This window comes from Bos grunniens, chromosome 6 (genome assembly GCF_055505025.1).
Source record: "Bos grunniens cultivar Pamir isolate PY7600 chromosome 6, Bosgru_T2T1.0, whole genome shotgun sequence".
Lineage (NCBI taxonomy): Eukaryota > Metazoa > Chordata > Mammalia > Artiodactyla > Bovidae > Bos > Bos grunniens.
The window spans coordinates 3,996,938-4,009,994 of record NC_141170.1 but is presented as its reverse complement, the minus strand read 5'-3'; the positions used below and the strand labels follow the sequence as shown (position 1 = coordinate 4,009,994).

Genomic DNA, 13,057 nt, shown 5'->3' with positions numbered 1-13,057 from the left:
AGGAGGTTTTCCTGGTCCTGCGCACTTGCTGCTGCCGAGCTGGGCTCTGTGGACTGGAAGCGAGTCTAGAGCCAACTTGCTGCCCAGGAGGGCCGGGCAGCTGCGTCGGGAAATGGGTTCAGGTGAACGGTGTGCCTCGGCAGACGACTGCACTTCAGCTGCCAGTGTGGACACCGCGGGGCCCTGGAGAAGCCCCCAGGGACCCTACCCTGGGGCGCCTGCCTCTTGCTGTCTCTCCCAAGGAGAAGGGGCTGTGGCCGCTGGTGGGCGGGGTCACAGGTTCAAGGCCATGGCTCCTGTGAGCTGTTCTTTTCCTTGCCTCGACGTTCTCTTTTACTTCTTGCATCCCCGGCCCTGGCTGGTCCCCATGTGCTGGGGACCCCTGGGCCGGGCCTGCCCATCACATGGAGGAACCACACCATGGCTGCTGCTGTGATGGCGTTTTTATGGGCCTTGATCTCCAACACGGGGCCGGTTGGAGAGCGGGGATGGGGGTGGCCGCAGGCTCAGCCGTGTCTCCAGGCTCCCTCAGGGTGCGGGGAGGTGGGAGCTTGCACAGTCTCCATCTGTTTATTTCTGTGTGCATCCGGCTGGTGTGTCTCCCTAGTCTCACCCTCTTTTTATTTATTTAAAAATAACAAGAAGTTACAGAAATAGTGCCGAGACCCGTGTGCCCTTCACCTGGCTTCCTCTGATGACATTGCTCTGTGTACCTCAGCGAGCCAGCAGAACCTGGAAACTGGAATCTGAGCCTCCTTTGTAGGGAATCCTGCCTTTGGGTTGAAGCTGGTGCCCAGATCCAAACTGCCGTGTCTGCCTTGTTTGGCCAACATCCTCTGTGTACATCTGTGTCCTTCCTCTGAGGAGGGAGCAGAACCAGTGCCCTCCCACCCAGAGCCTCACGAAACCCACCTCCCCCTCCCCAAGCCTCCAAAAGGCCGTCCTTGGACTGCCTTGTTGTCTTGGCAGAAGCTTCTGAACAAGGGGCTTCTGTAGGGTCACCTGGCTTCTGCATCCATAGAGAGCAGCGATCGCCCCTTCCCAGGGCCGCCCACCTCCCCTCCAACCTCTTCTGCTCTTGGAAGCACCAGCTGCTCTCTTCCTGCTTTTCCTAAGCTTGGGAGTGAGGGTAGGGAGGAGAGATCGCTCAGATACCAGGGAGATGAAGTGAGGTCCTGCTTGGGACTTGCTGGATGGCCTCTGACCTCTATTCCTGTGACCACGACAGAATGGCTGAATGCGGTCAAAGCTCTGTGATCTCAGAAAGGGATCCTACTTGGGGCTGGGTGTCTCAGAGCATGGCGAGGCATCACCAAGGGCCTGAGTGTCACCTTCGTTGTTGAGAAGGGAAGGCACAGTCCATTGGCCAGCCCCCCTCGGTTGAGTCAGTGGGATGCCAGGCCCTTCACATGTGTTATCATCACACTTTGTCATCACAGCCACTCGGAGGCGTGTGGCCTTAATCCTCCAGTGTTGTGGACGAGGAAGTGACAACCAGAGTGGGGAGGGGCACGACGCAGCAGTGTAGGTTCACCCACGGGCTGTGTATCTTCCCTTGCCATGGGTCTCACCCTGGTGCTGGGCTTCAGGGCAGAGCAGATGGTGAGGGGATAGGGCTCAGCCCCCAAAACATTGTGCTTGAGCTCACGCCCGCTGTTGGAAAATCTGATGTAATGAAATCAGCAGCCTAGTCCAGAGACATCCTGGAAGACTTCCTGGAGGAGGTGGCAGCTATGCTGGCCCAGTAGGTGGAGAGGTGCAGGGGTCTGGGCCAGGGAATAAAGGCGGGTGGGCGCAGAAGCGGGCAGAGGAGCCTATGGTGGTGGATAGGTAGGTCTGACTGTTCACTGATTTATTAACAAGCTTCTCACAGATATTTCCTTGTCACCCACACTAACATGCATGATGCTTCCCTGGTGGCTCAGACGGTAGAGAATCTGCCTGCAAAACAGGAGACCCAGGTTTGATCCCTGGGTTGGGAACTCCTGGAGAAGGAAACGGCTTCCCTCTCCAGTATTCTTGCCTGGAGGATTTCTTGGTGGGCTACAGTTCAGGGGGTCTCAGAGTGAGATACGACTGAGTATCTACTACTTTCTCTTTTACTTCATAGCAGCTCACCTACACGGCCACACACCATGCTCCTCAGGAGTATCACCAAACAGGTGCTGCCCAGACCATGAGAGGCAAAACAGTATTTCACAGAGAAGTCCCATGCCGCCTCCTGTGCCACCCCAACCCTGAATCTAGCACTTGCTGGAACCCTATTTGTCCCCAGACTTTAAACCTAACCCTCACCCTAAACCTCACACAAACTCTAACTTGAGTCCCAGCTCTGCTGCTGCTGCTGCTGCTAAGTCGCTTCAGTTGTGTCTGACTCTGTGCGACCCCATAGACGGCCTCCTACCAGGCTCCACTGTCCCTGGGATTCTCCAGGCAAGAACACTGGAGTGGGTTGCCATTTCCTTCTGCAATGCATGAAAGTGAAAAGTGAAAGTGAAGTCGCTCAGTCGTGTCCGACTCCCAGAGACGCCATGGACTGCAGCCTACCAGGCTCCTCCGTCCATGGGATTTTCCAGGCAAGAGTACTGGAGTGGGGTGCCATTGCCTTCTCTGAGTCCCAGCTCTAACCGTGGCCCTAACCTAGCTCACTGTGGACCCACCAGCCTCATTCCATCTCTGCTCCAGCCTTGGGAGCCAACACAGCATCTGTGTCACAGATGAGGAAACTGAGCCCCCAGGAGCACAGGGATCCTCAATTGTGGAGCCAGGATTCAGACCAGACCTCTTGGGCTCTGGGAACACGGTCGTCCCCTTGTGAAGTCCTCCAGGCTCTGCAGAGGAGCCTGGAGCCAGGGGGCCCTGGGCTCTGAATCCAGAGGGAGGGCGTGGCAGGTGGGGACCCAGGCTCTCTGCTCTGCGGAGGTTTCAAATGTCTGGTGCCATCGGCAGCCTTGACTAGTGTGTTAATGGCCCAGTTGGGAGTGAGAACCTCCAGGGAGGCTCCTGGAGCATGTGGGGAGTTCCCTAGAATGGAGAGTCCAGGAGGGCTTCATGGAGGAGGGGCAGAGGGCGGGGCGGGTGAGCCTCCTGGGGTCTCGGCAGTGAATGAGGACACCCATGCAGTCAGGGATGTCTACTGGGAAGTGCTGGGCTCTGCCAAGGCCCGACTCTGGAGAACTAGCACCCTCCACGTGGCTTTCTGAGCCTAATGAATCTTCACCCTTCCCCTCCGGGGCCTTTAGCAGAGAGAAACAGGATTCCTCTCCTGGGTAAATAAATGTGGAATCAATTTCTCTTAACCGGAATTGACCTCTTCGTGGAGGATGCATCTGGGCAAAGGCGTCCACTGCTGAGCCCACGGCCTTCCTGGGGGGTGGGGAGTGGACTGTCCGGCTGCCTTGTGGTCAGCAGGAAGCCCCTTCCTCTTCAGCTTAGGCTGGTGAGAACTCCCCAGGAGGCTGTTCTAGAAGGAGCCACGGGAGGGTCTGGTTCTAGTTCTGCCGTCTCCCGAGTGTGCCTCTGGGGGTGGCCACTGCCCCTCCCACCTCGGCTTCCCATGCGAAGTGGGAACCAGGGGCCCATTTACAGGGCTCTTGGGGGAAACTCCTCATGCGAAGAGTTGACTCATTGGAAAAGACCCTGATGCTGGGAGGGATTGGGGGCAGGAGGAGAAGGGGACAACAGAGGATGAGATGGCTGGATGGCATCACCGACTCAATGGACGTGAGTTTGAGTGAACTCCAGGAGTTGGTGATGGACGGGGAAGCCTGGCGTGCTGCAATTCATGGGGTCGCAAAGAGTCGGACATGACTGAGAGACTGAACTGAACTGAACTGGGGGAAACAGTGGGAGAACATGCATTCTCTCCTGGCCTCCTGTGTGCAAGCTTTCAGGGAGAAGCCTGGTGCTTCTGCGGGGCAGGGGTCTGCGCCCGCCCCTGTATCGTGATTCACAGCCATGTCTGGGTTGGGGGTGGGGACCCTCCGTGTGGGGACCTCCTTCGGTTTTCCGTCACTTGGTCCGACCCCCTCGCTGCCCCCGAGGGAGCAGGACTGCCTCAGGGTCCAGGCAGCCTAGCTCAGTTAGGAAGGGATTTGTCAGCGTGCTTCACTGGAAGCAATTATTAAGCACCAGCTGAAAGCTTTCGTCAGGGTCTAGTCTTCGCCAGCCATGTACGCCAGCCCCACCAGCATGAAAATGAGCATTTTTGTTTTCATGTTTTGAAGGTAGGAGGAAGAAAGACTATGATAGATATGAGGGTTCATCAGAGGCGAGGTGCCCTGCAGTGGCTCTATGGCCCGAGGTCACACATACACACATACACACACACACTTGCACACATGCCCCTGATGTGTGGAGGTGGAGTGGCTGACAGGCCAATGGTTCAGAGGGCTGCAGAGAGTAAAGGGTCCCTAGTGGAAATCACCCCTCCTCCCCTCTGCCAGCCCTCCCCCTCCTCCAAAGGCCACTCTGTAAAAAGTCCCTTCTGCCCCCTCTAGCGCGTCATCACGCATCTTTAAACGGAAATGGGTATCGACCCTTATCCTCTCTCCCTTTTTTAATGGAGGTAAAATTCAAGGAACAGAAAACGTACCATTGGAACCGTGCTGCAGAGTTCAGCTCAGGGGGTCTGCCTCTCCCGTTTTGAACACAGAAAGGACACAGCGCTGTTCCTTCCCAGCCCCACTCGGCTGAGCTGGCCTCCTGGCGGGGTTGGGAGGGGGTCCTTTCTGGAGTCTCCATGGTACGTCTGCTCTTGGACGCCGCCCCGCGTTCCTATGGGCAGCTGCGTCCCGGTGAGTGGGCCAGGCCTGTGGCTGGGTCTGCGTGGAGCTTCCAGTCTCCAGCTGTTATAAATGGTTTGCGGGCAGTCGCTCGGGACACCCTTCAGCTCATGTGTACGGGGACATCCATGGACGAGCTCCCCGAGCAGGAGTGCCGGGCCGCAGGGCGATGGGCCCTGATTCTTCCGGCTGCCGTGTTCCCACTGCAGTGTGTCCCGGGACCCAGAAAGAGCTCCGTCATGAGCCCGTCCTGCCCGCGTCTCTCCCGTCTGTCCTGGTCCAGCCTCTACCTCCCTTGGCGGGCATCCTTCTAAGTGCAGGGAGTGAGTGAGGACACCAGGGCCTGCCAGGGCTGGTCCGGGAGGAGGTCTTCATCCTCGAGACATGGGCCCAAGAACAGCTCTGCTGTTGGGTAAGGCGTTGGCTGAGTCCTACATTATCCCCGCAGACGGAGGGGGATGCTGGGCTCAGAGGCCAAAGGCTGTGGCGACACGAAGCAGGTCTAAGGCTCAAGGCAGGGAGGTGCCCATGGGCCTCCTGGAAGGTCAGCCAGCAAGCTGCCATCCTGCAGACGTGCCCTAGCCAGGCCAAGGCCACAGCCCCGTGTCCTCCAGGAGGTTACCCCGACAGCCCTTCTTTAGCACCCGCTGTAGGTCAGCCTTCCTGCCCAGCGCAGGAAGCCCTCACCAGGACCCAAGTCCCATCTGTACAGGAGGCTGGGCACCTTGTTTACATTGAATTAGGCTGCGTCCAGGCTCCTCTGGGGCCCCCAGGGTGGTCTCCTGAGAACAGAACATGGATCTCTTATAAAACTGGTGCAATTTCCAATTCACTGTGAATGTTCAGGTGATTTTATTTTTTTTTTCAGTCAGTGGTGTCAAAATGCCTCCCTCCTGTGTTTTGATCATCAGCCCCTTCCCCTGGGAACTGGGATTCCCTGTTGGCTCAGACAGTAAAGCGTCTGCCTGCAATGCGGAAGACCCGAGTTCAATCCCTGGGTCAGGAAGATCCCCTGGAGAAGAGAATGGCAACCCACTCCAGTGTTCTTGCCTGGAGAATCCCATGGGCTGAGGAGCCTGGCGGGCTGTAGTCCATGGGGTTGCAAAGAGTCGGACACGACTGAGCGACTACACTTTTCTTTTCTTTTCTTTTTTCTCCTGGGAACTAATGCTTGCCTGCATGCATGCTCAATTGCTCAGTCACGTCCGACTCTTTGGGACTCCATGGACTGTAGCCCGCCAGGCTCCTCCATCCATGGGATTTTCCAGGCAAGAATACTGGAGCGGGGTGCCACTTGCTCCTCCAGGGGATAGACCCAGAGACTGAGGGACATGGAGCTTGAAGGGTCTGCCCCCAGAGCAGAGGGGTCTTCCCACTGCCAACTGCAGAATCAGGGGTGTCAGCTGGGCCTGTCCGGCTCTCCCCAGGTGCCAGGCTGATCAGCTGGGCAGTTCCTTGGGTCCACCCCCAGACAGGCACAACCTGGGTCCTGGCCTCGGGACCCCTATTCTCCTCCTGCTTAGCGCGTGGTGCCTGGAGGGTGAGTCTACCCCCCAGCAGGAAGAGGGGTGGTATGCTCTTGATGGAGGAGTGGCTTGGGAACAGGCGGCCAGGGCGTCTCCTCTGCCTGGCCTCACTGCCTTCGTCGTCGTCACTTTGGGAAATGCTGTCTATATTTCTGCCAACGAGCGGTTCGAGTGCTTGATACACAGCAGGCTCTGTGCCCAGCACTGGGACATAAAACAAGACACAGCCCCACCTCCCTCAAAGGGCTCGTGACTCAGGGTGGTGACAGACTTGTGGGCTGTGCTGGGGGAGTGGAAGCACAGGGTCTGAAGGACTTCGGAGGAGACAGTGAATCCACGGGAGGAGTCTGGGGGACTTCCTGGAGGTGGTGTTAGTTAGTCTGCGATCTGAATGCTGAGTCGGATTTAACCCAGGCATTAGAGGTGGGGGGTGGGGTGAGAGGAAGAGGGTCCCACGATGAGGACCAGCTTGTGCAAAGGCCGGAGCTTAGAATGAAGGGGGTGGGCATGAGTCGGGAATCTCACCCAGAAGGGGTGGGATGGGGTACCCCTTGGTGATGGCCCACTGTGGCAGGACAGAGTCCACACCGGCAGAAGTTACCAGGAGACTGAGCTCGGTGCACAGAGGGGCCCGAGCACCAGGCCAGGGGCTGAGCTCCCCACCGTCCAGGTGTACAGGCAGAGTCCAGATGGCAGCTGCTCTCCAAGGACGCGAGGTTGACAATTCCGCCCTGGATGGGGCCAGATTAAACAGACTTTGAGGTCCCTTCCAGCCGTCACGCTCCCGCTTCTTGAGATCCCCTCTGGGAACAGCAAGATGATAAAATATAAATCAATAGGTTAAAAATACGCTTGTCTCCTGCATGTCCAGGGCCTGTCACTCTGCTGCCTTCCCCCATCTTCAGAGGATTCCTGCTTGACTCGGGCAGCCGAGAGCCCAGCAGGAGAAAATCGCTTTGTTCCCGAGCAAGGCAGGCCGACCGCGCCTCCATTGACAAGACCTCGGGTTTTTTTTTTAATCATCGCTGCCTCTAAAATGCACACTGTCCCATTTCACTTGACATCTCCTCCTTATATCTTCCCTGCTTTAATCACCAGGGAAAGAAAGATCAGCCAGACTGCAGCACTGACTACGCCCCACAAGACGGAGAGCAGAAAAGTCCTGCTCGCCAGAAGGCACCAAACTTGGGGATGGCCCGTGTGGTGACCCCAAATTAACCAGGCCGATCCCTCTGCTGGGACCCCGGGGGCTGGACCCCCTTCACCTCCCGGGGTTCCCATGGCTACAGAAATGTTAGGAGCTGCTAATAGGGTCTGGCAGTGGGTGAAATGAAATTTGACGTACGTGGAAATGCACAGGCTTGTGAAGTAATTGGGGAGAGGGGGCCCCTTTCTCGCCCGACAGGTGAATGAAATCTCGTTCCCTTGCTGTTCATACATTCTTGGGGGGGGGATGGGGAACTTTTGGCTGCTTATGTGCATTTATTTTCATTTTTATAAACAGCTGTATTTTCTGCACAGGCCTGGAATGGAGACGCTTTGTTAAGTTAGGGCCCAGTGTGTGTGGTGAACAGTTTAACACCAACGACAAAAATCGTGTGTGCCTTTGATGATTCGTGCCTGCCTCCTCCCCACCCCCCATGCCCCCCCAGGTCCCAGCTGTCCCTGCCCGCCTTCCCAACCCACTGTCATCGGCTCTGCCGTCGGCTGGCGCTCCGGGGAACGTTAATGACAGCACGTACTTCGGGGCTGCCGTAGCCTTGCCTGAAGCCCCCAGCTGCTCTTTCTGGCCGCCTTCTTGTTCTCGAAGGCGTGGGTGGGGACAAAGCCCCTCTTACAAAGCCTCACCCGATACATTCCTGTTCACTGGGACCACCTTCTCCTCGGCTCCCTGGGGCCATAGTCTGAGACAGTCCAGGGCTGAGTTGGGGAGATTCCTGCTGAGTGGCAGGTACTGCTGGGTGGACCTCACCGGCGTGGGATGTTCTGAGGGTCATCGTGAAGTGCAGAGTGACTTTTTGGAGCAGAAACCAGCATGGGGTCTGAGTGCTCTGGGGCTTGGCAGCTGGGGCTCGTGGGAAGAGCCTCCCCACCCCATCCTGGGTAGGGGAGGGTCATCATACCCCGCCCTGTCGAGAACCATGAAAGCCCCTGATCTCTGCCTTTATCTTTGTTGCCATCACAGGTGATCTTGATCCTGACCAAGTATTACCACGCAGACATGGGGAAGGTTCTGGAAAGTTCTCTGTGGCGGTAAGTCAGCCCGAGGGCGGGCCTCATCTCCTCCGGTACCTGCGCGTCTCCAAGGCTGGGGCTGAGATCCTGGGGGCGGGCTGGAGCAGCCTCCTCTCACTGGAGGCCTCTCAACTTCCCTTCCACTGGAAAATGCATGTAGGAGAAGGTGAAAGCCAGTTAGGAGTCCCGTCAGCGGCGCACGATGGGCTGTGCCACAGACAGGCGTCGGAAGGCGTCTTTGCTTTCTTCCCTTTCTGTCTGTGCTCCTTTCCCCTTGCTGTCGTCCTCCCCGGGGGAAGGGGGGCTGCCTTGTGAATTCAGGTCAGTGCACAATTTCCTCTGCTTGTGCTCCGAGCTTCCGACACAGCTCCCAGAGTCCCCCAGACACGCCGATTATCCTCACAGTCCGGGGGTCTTTCTTTCTCTCTGGCTCAGTCCAAGAGCTTGGAAAATAAAGAACCCACCACTGCCGATGGGTGCTATCTGTCTGTATGTGAAATGTGAATTCAATCCAAGAGTTAGGCAGCCTTTTTGATGGTTTCAGGGAGGTGGGCGAGGAGGAGGCCTGGAGATGTCATGTGGGTTATGATCAGCTTTGTATTTGTGTCTGCGGCATGGCAACCCACTCGAGTGTTCTTGCCTGGAGAATCCCATGGACAGAGGAGGCTGATGGGCTACAGTCCTCGGGGTCGCAGAGTGGGACTGAAGTGACTTAGCACACAAGCTCTCTGGAAGGGGAAGGAAGGGTCCTAGCGTCTTGGGCTGGGGTTTCAGTGCATCTCTCAGGTGAGGACGCTGTGTCCTGGGGGCACCACTCGATATTTTCACATTCTCTGCGTGTTGAACCGTTTCGCTTTCCAAGACATGTTTCTCAAGTAATAATTAATTCTTTTTTTTTTTTTTGTATTTGAAATCTATTAAAAACACAGAAACCTGCTGATCAGGACTCCTGACATGCGTGTCTCCACCTTGAGTTGATTTCCTGTGGGCCTCTGGCTTCGCTTTTAGCGAAGGGGCCTCATGATTGGTTCCTAGTTGGTTCTTACCGAGGGATTGCCCTGATGCTCCTGCAAGTTGCTGAAATGACCCCTGAGTTGGCTGCGTCCTTTGCCAGATGAGGGGCAGGGTGGCCTTGTGTGGGCGTGGTCGCCCTGGTGCTGATGTGGGGAGTGGGCAGCCGTGCATTTTCCTTCCCTTTTCCAGCAGAAGTGCCTGTCTGAGCCCGCCCCTTTCAGCCCCAGATTTGCCTCCCAGACTCGCCAGCCTGCTTTCCAATTCCACGCCAGTCTCAGGATAAGGAGCCTGCCACAATGCTTTGCAGCCAGGATCCCCTCTTCTTTATGTGTTGGGACGTTTCAATTTCGTGCCTTGAAGCACCTCATCCAGCAAGGAGCCTGCTTTCAGAAATGCTCCTCCGGGGGTAGATAAGGCTGTTTGTTCATTGTTTGGGATGAGAGCGGAGAGTGGCGTGAGCTTTAAAGCTCCAGTGAAATCTCATTGGTTGCCCTTTGAAGGTTCTCATTTGGGCACTGGTTTCCGGGCCAGGCTCCTTGAGAAGGGCCGGCTCCTGGAGGGTTCCCCCCGGCCAGGTGGATGGTCCAAGGAAGGTCCCCTTGGCTGCAAAGTAGAGAGAGGCACTTGTCCTCTCTAGCTCCAAGCAGAGTCCTTCTACCAAGTTAACTCGGTCCCCAGCCCCTGCCTGTCAGCCCAGGTCTCCATGAATGTTTGTTAATCCCCTGGAGTGTGGGAGCTGGGTTCTGTCTGCTCCTGCAGCATCTTCACAAGCCGGGACAGAGGAGGTGAGGTTATTGTGAGTGTAGCTTGAGTAGCCAGCAGTCCTTCCTGGGGTCATTGTGCTGCTTCCCACAGAGTTGCTGGGTGGAGTTAACATTTGTGGCAAGTCTTCGTGCGGGCTTCATGGGGGAGGAAATGACCTTGGCTAGCCCTCCAGTGTGGCCTCAAGACTCAGAATTCTTCACATACATGTAGGGAAGCCAGGCTGTTACCAAACAGGGTTCCTGGCCTCCTTAATCTTTGGAAGGACTGATGCTGAAGCTGAAGCTCCAATACTTTGGCCACCTGATGTGAAGAACTCATTGGAAAAGACCCTGATGCTGGGAAAGACTGAAGGCAGGAGGAGAAGGGGGCAGCAGAGGATGAGATGGTTGGATGGCATCATAGACTCAATGGACATGAGTTTAAGCAAACTCTGGGAGATAGTAAAGGGCAGGGAAGCCTGGTGTGCTGCAGTCCATGGGGTCCAAAGAGCTGGATATGACTGAGCGACTGAAGTCCAAGAGGCCAGACTACACATTCAGGCAAGGCTTTACTGGGGTCCCTGCTGCAGCAGGAGGGAGTGAGATCAAGTAACAGGTTCCTTTGCTTGTTCCCTGAGGGGGGCCAAGCTGGTTCCTTAAATGGGGTGAGGCTAGGGGTGTGTCCGAGGGTTGGGCAGGAGGGCTGGCTTAGGTGGTTTGCCCACCTGTTGGCCGTGTTGAGTGCAGAGGTCAGGCGCAGTACCCTGTTTTGCTCCCGAAAACCTCTTTTTGCTCCTGGCTCTTCAGACATGGCTTCTCTGGTTGACTCAGCAGTAAAGAATCCACCTGCAATGCAGGAGATGCGGGTTCAATCCCTGGGTTGGGAAAATCCCCTGGAGAAGGAAATGGCAACCCCACTCCAGTACTCTTGCCTAGAGAATTTCAGGACAGAGGAGCCTGGTGGGCTACAGTCCATGGGGTCACAAAGAGTTGGATAGGACTGAGTGACTAAAGAACAACGTGGCTTCAGAATGGCAGTTGGGGTTTTTGGTGTTTGTGAATCTTGTCCAGAATTTGCTCCAATGGTGCACGCATGCAACAGTTTTTAGTCCCTTATATCTCTTTGTATCTTGTTGCTCGAGGAGACGTGTGTCCAGGTGAAAGCTCTGCCGCAAAGGGTTCCCTGTCCCAACTTGTCTCAAGGAAGACAAACCACCCACCTCAGAAAGTCTCCACAGGGAGCTCTTTTTCCTCTCAGGAGCTTCAGTCTCCTTGTCTGTAAACTGGAAACATCTCTGGATGGGAAATCGTGAGGACTGAGGGAGACTGCATATGAATCGTCCCCAGAACAGCACTCAGTCTAAATTTAGTTTTCCTCCGAAGCAAATCAACAGATTTTAATTTTCCACATTCTTTTCTCATCAGTCTCTAGACTCAGACGTTTCCTCTCCTTTATTAAAAATACATGCAGAAGCATCAGTCATTTCCAGAAAGTTCATCCACATCCCCACCTGTCAGGCCTGGTTTCTGTGTTCATCTCATCTCTCTTGTGCTGAGACTGCTGTACCGTGAGACGCAGAATCAAGTTGCGCACCTTCTCTCTCTCACACAGGCAAGGAGTTTCCCGTTTTTCCGTGCGGTATCACGGGCCATGTGTCTTTTTTACGGCTGTGCACTCACCCCAGGACTGACTCGTTCTAACTCCTAGCCCTGCCTCCCTTGTGGCTCAGATGGTAAAGAATCTCCCTGCAATGCAGGAGACCTGGGTTCGATCTCTTTGTTGGAAGGATCCCCTGGAGAAGGGCATGGCAACCCACTGCACTATATTCTTGCCTGGAGAATCCCATGGACAAAGGAGCCTGGTGGGCTGCAGTCCCTGGGGTTGCAAAGAGTCGGACACGACTGAGCGACCAACACTTTAACGCCATACACACAGCTCCTGGGCCTGCTGCGGTCATGAGACATTCCGGCACGTCGCTTTCCGTTCTGCTTTGTTCCCTGGGAAGCGTCTTAGGGAGTTCCATTTCTGAGCCAGACGGTCTGAGCAGATTCACGGCTGGCGTGCGGCAGCGCCGAATTCTTTTCCAGGAGGAGCGCAACCCTCCACGTGGGGCAGCGCCCTGCCTCCTGGCCACCTTCAGGCTGACAGCGTTTCTAGAACTTGCTAACATACCGGCCCAGAGGGAGGCAGTGTCGTTTCCACACCCCTAGCGAGGGCCAGTGGTTTCTGGGTTTAATCGCGTTTTCTCTTGCGAGCATCACCTGCTCACATGCCCCGTGTTGAGATCGTGCAAGCTTTAGAAGGGGAGAGACTGCCATCGGCCCTCGGTCAGGATGTCACCCGCCCTCTGTCTGCTGTTAAGGGCACACGTGGAGGGCGGTTCGGGGTGCTGCTGTCTGGCAAAACGTATTCAGTGGGGTTATTAATGACACGTTTATTGAATGTGCACCCAGACTCCCAAGAATTCTCCTGCGTAATCACGATAAATACATTTTTACTGACAGATGTGGTATTTACAGTCTGGAAATGACTCCCTGAGATCTAAGCCGGATGCAGTTTTAATTGTCCTGCCTTTTGTGGCCCACGTGGCGGGAGTGTCTCTCCCTGCCTCCCTGGCTGGCTTTGAGGATCCAGCCCTCTGCCCCTTCCTTCTGCGTGGGTACTGTTCTCTGCTCAGCCTCTCAGCCGGGGGCGGGGGGAGCATGGGAGCCCTGCCCCTGAGAAAGCTGCTGATTGGCCTCAGGGGTTGGACAA

At 56.0% G+C, this 13,057-nt stretch overlaps 1 protein-coding gene across 3 annotated transcripts in view; it reads left to right on the top strand.

Moving 5' to 3' along the window:
• Positions 1 to 13,057, top strand: part of SORCS2 (sortilin related VPS10 domain containing receptor 2) — a 497,183-nt gene that overhangs the window by 181,962 nt on the left and 302,164 nt on the right. For all 3 annotated transcript variants that reach the window (XM_086407453.1, XM_086407451.1, XM_086407452.1), the window contains exon 2: positions 8,496 to 8,563. In XM_086407453.1, the coding sequence (XP_086263579.1) occupies positions 8,496 to 8,563 (68 nt within the window). The remainder of the gene's footprint in view (positions 1 to 8,495; positions 8,564 to 13,057) is intronic.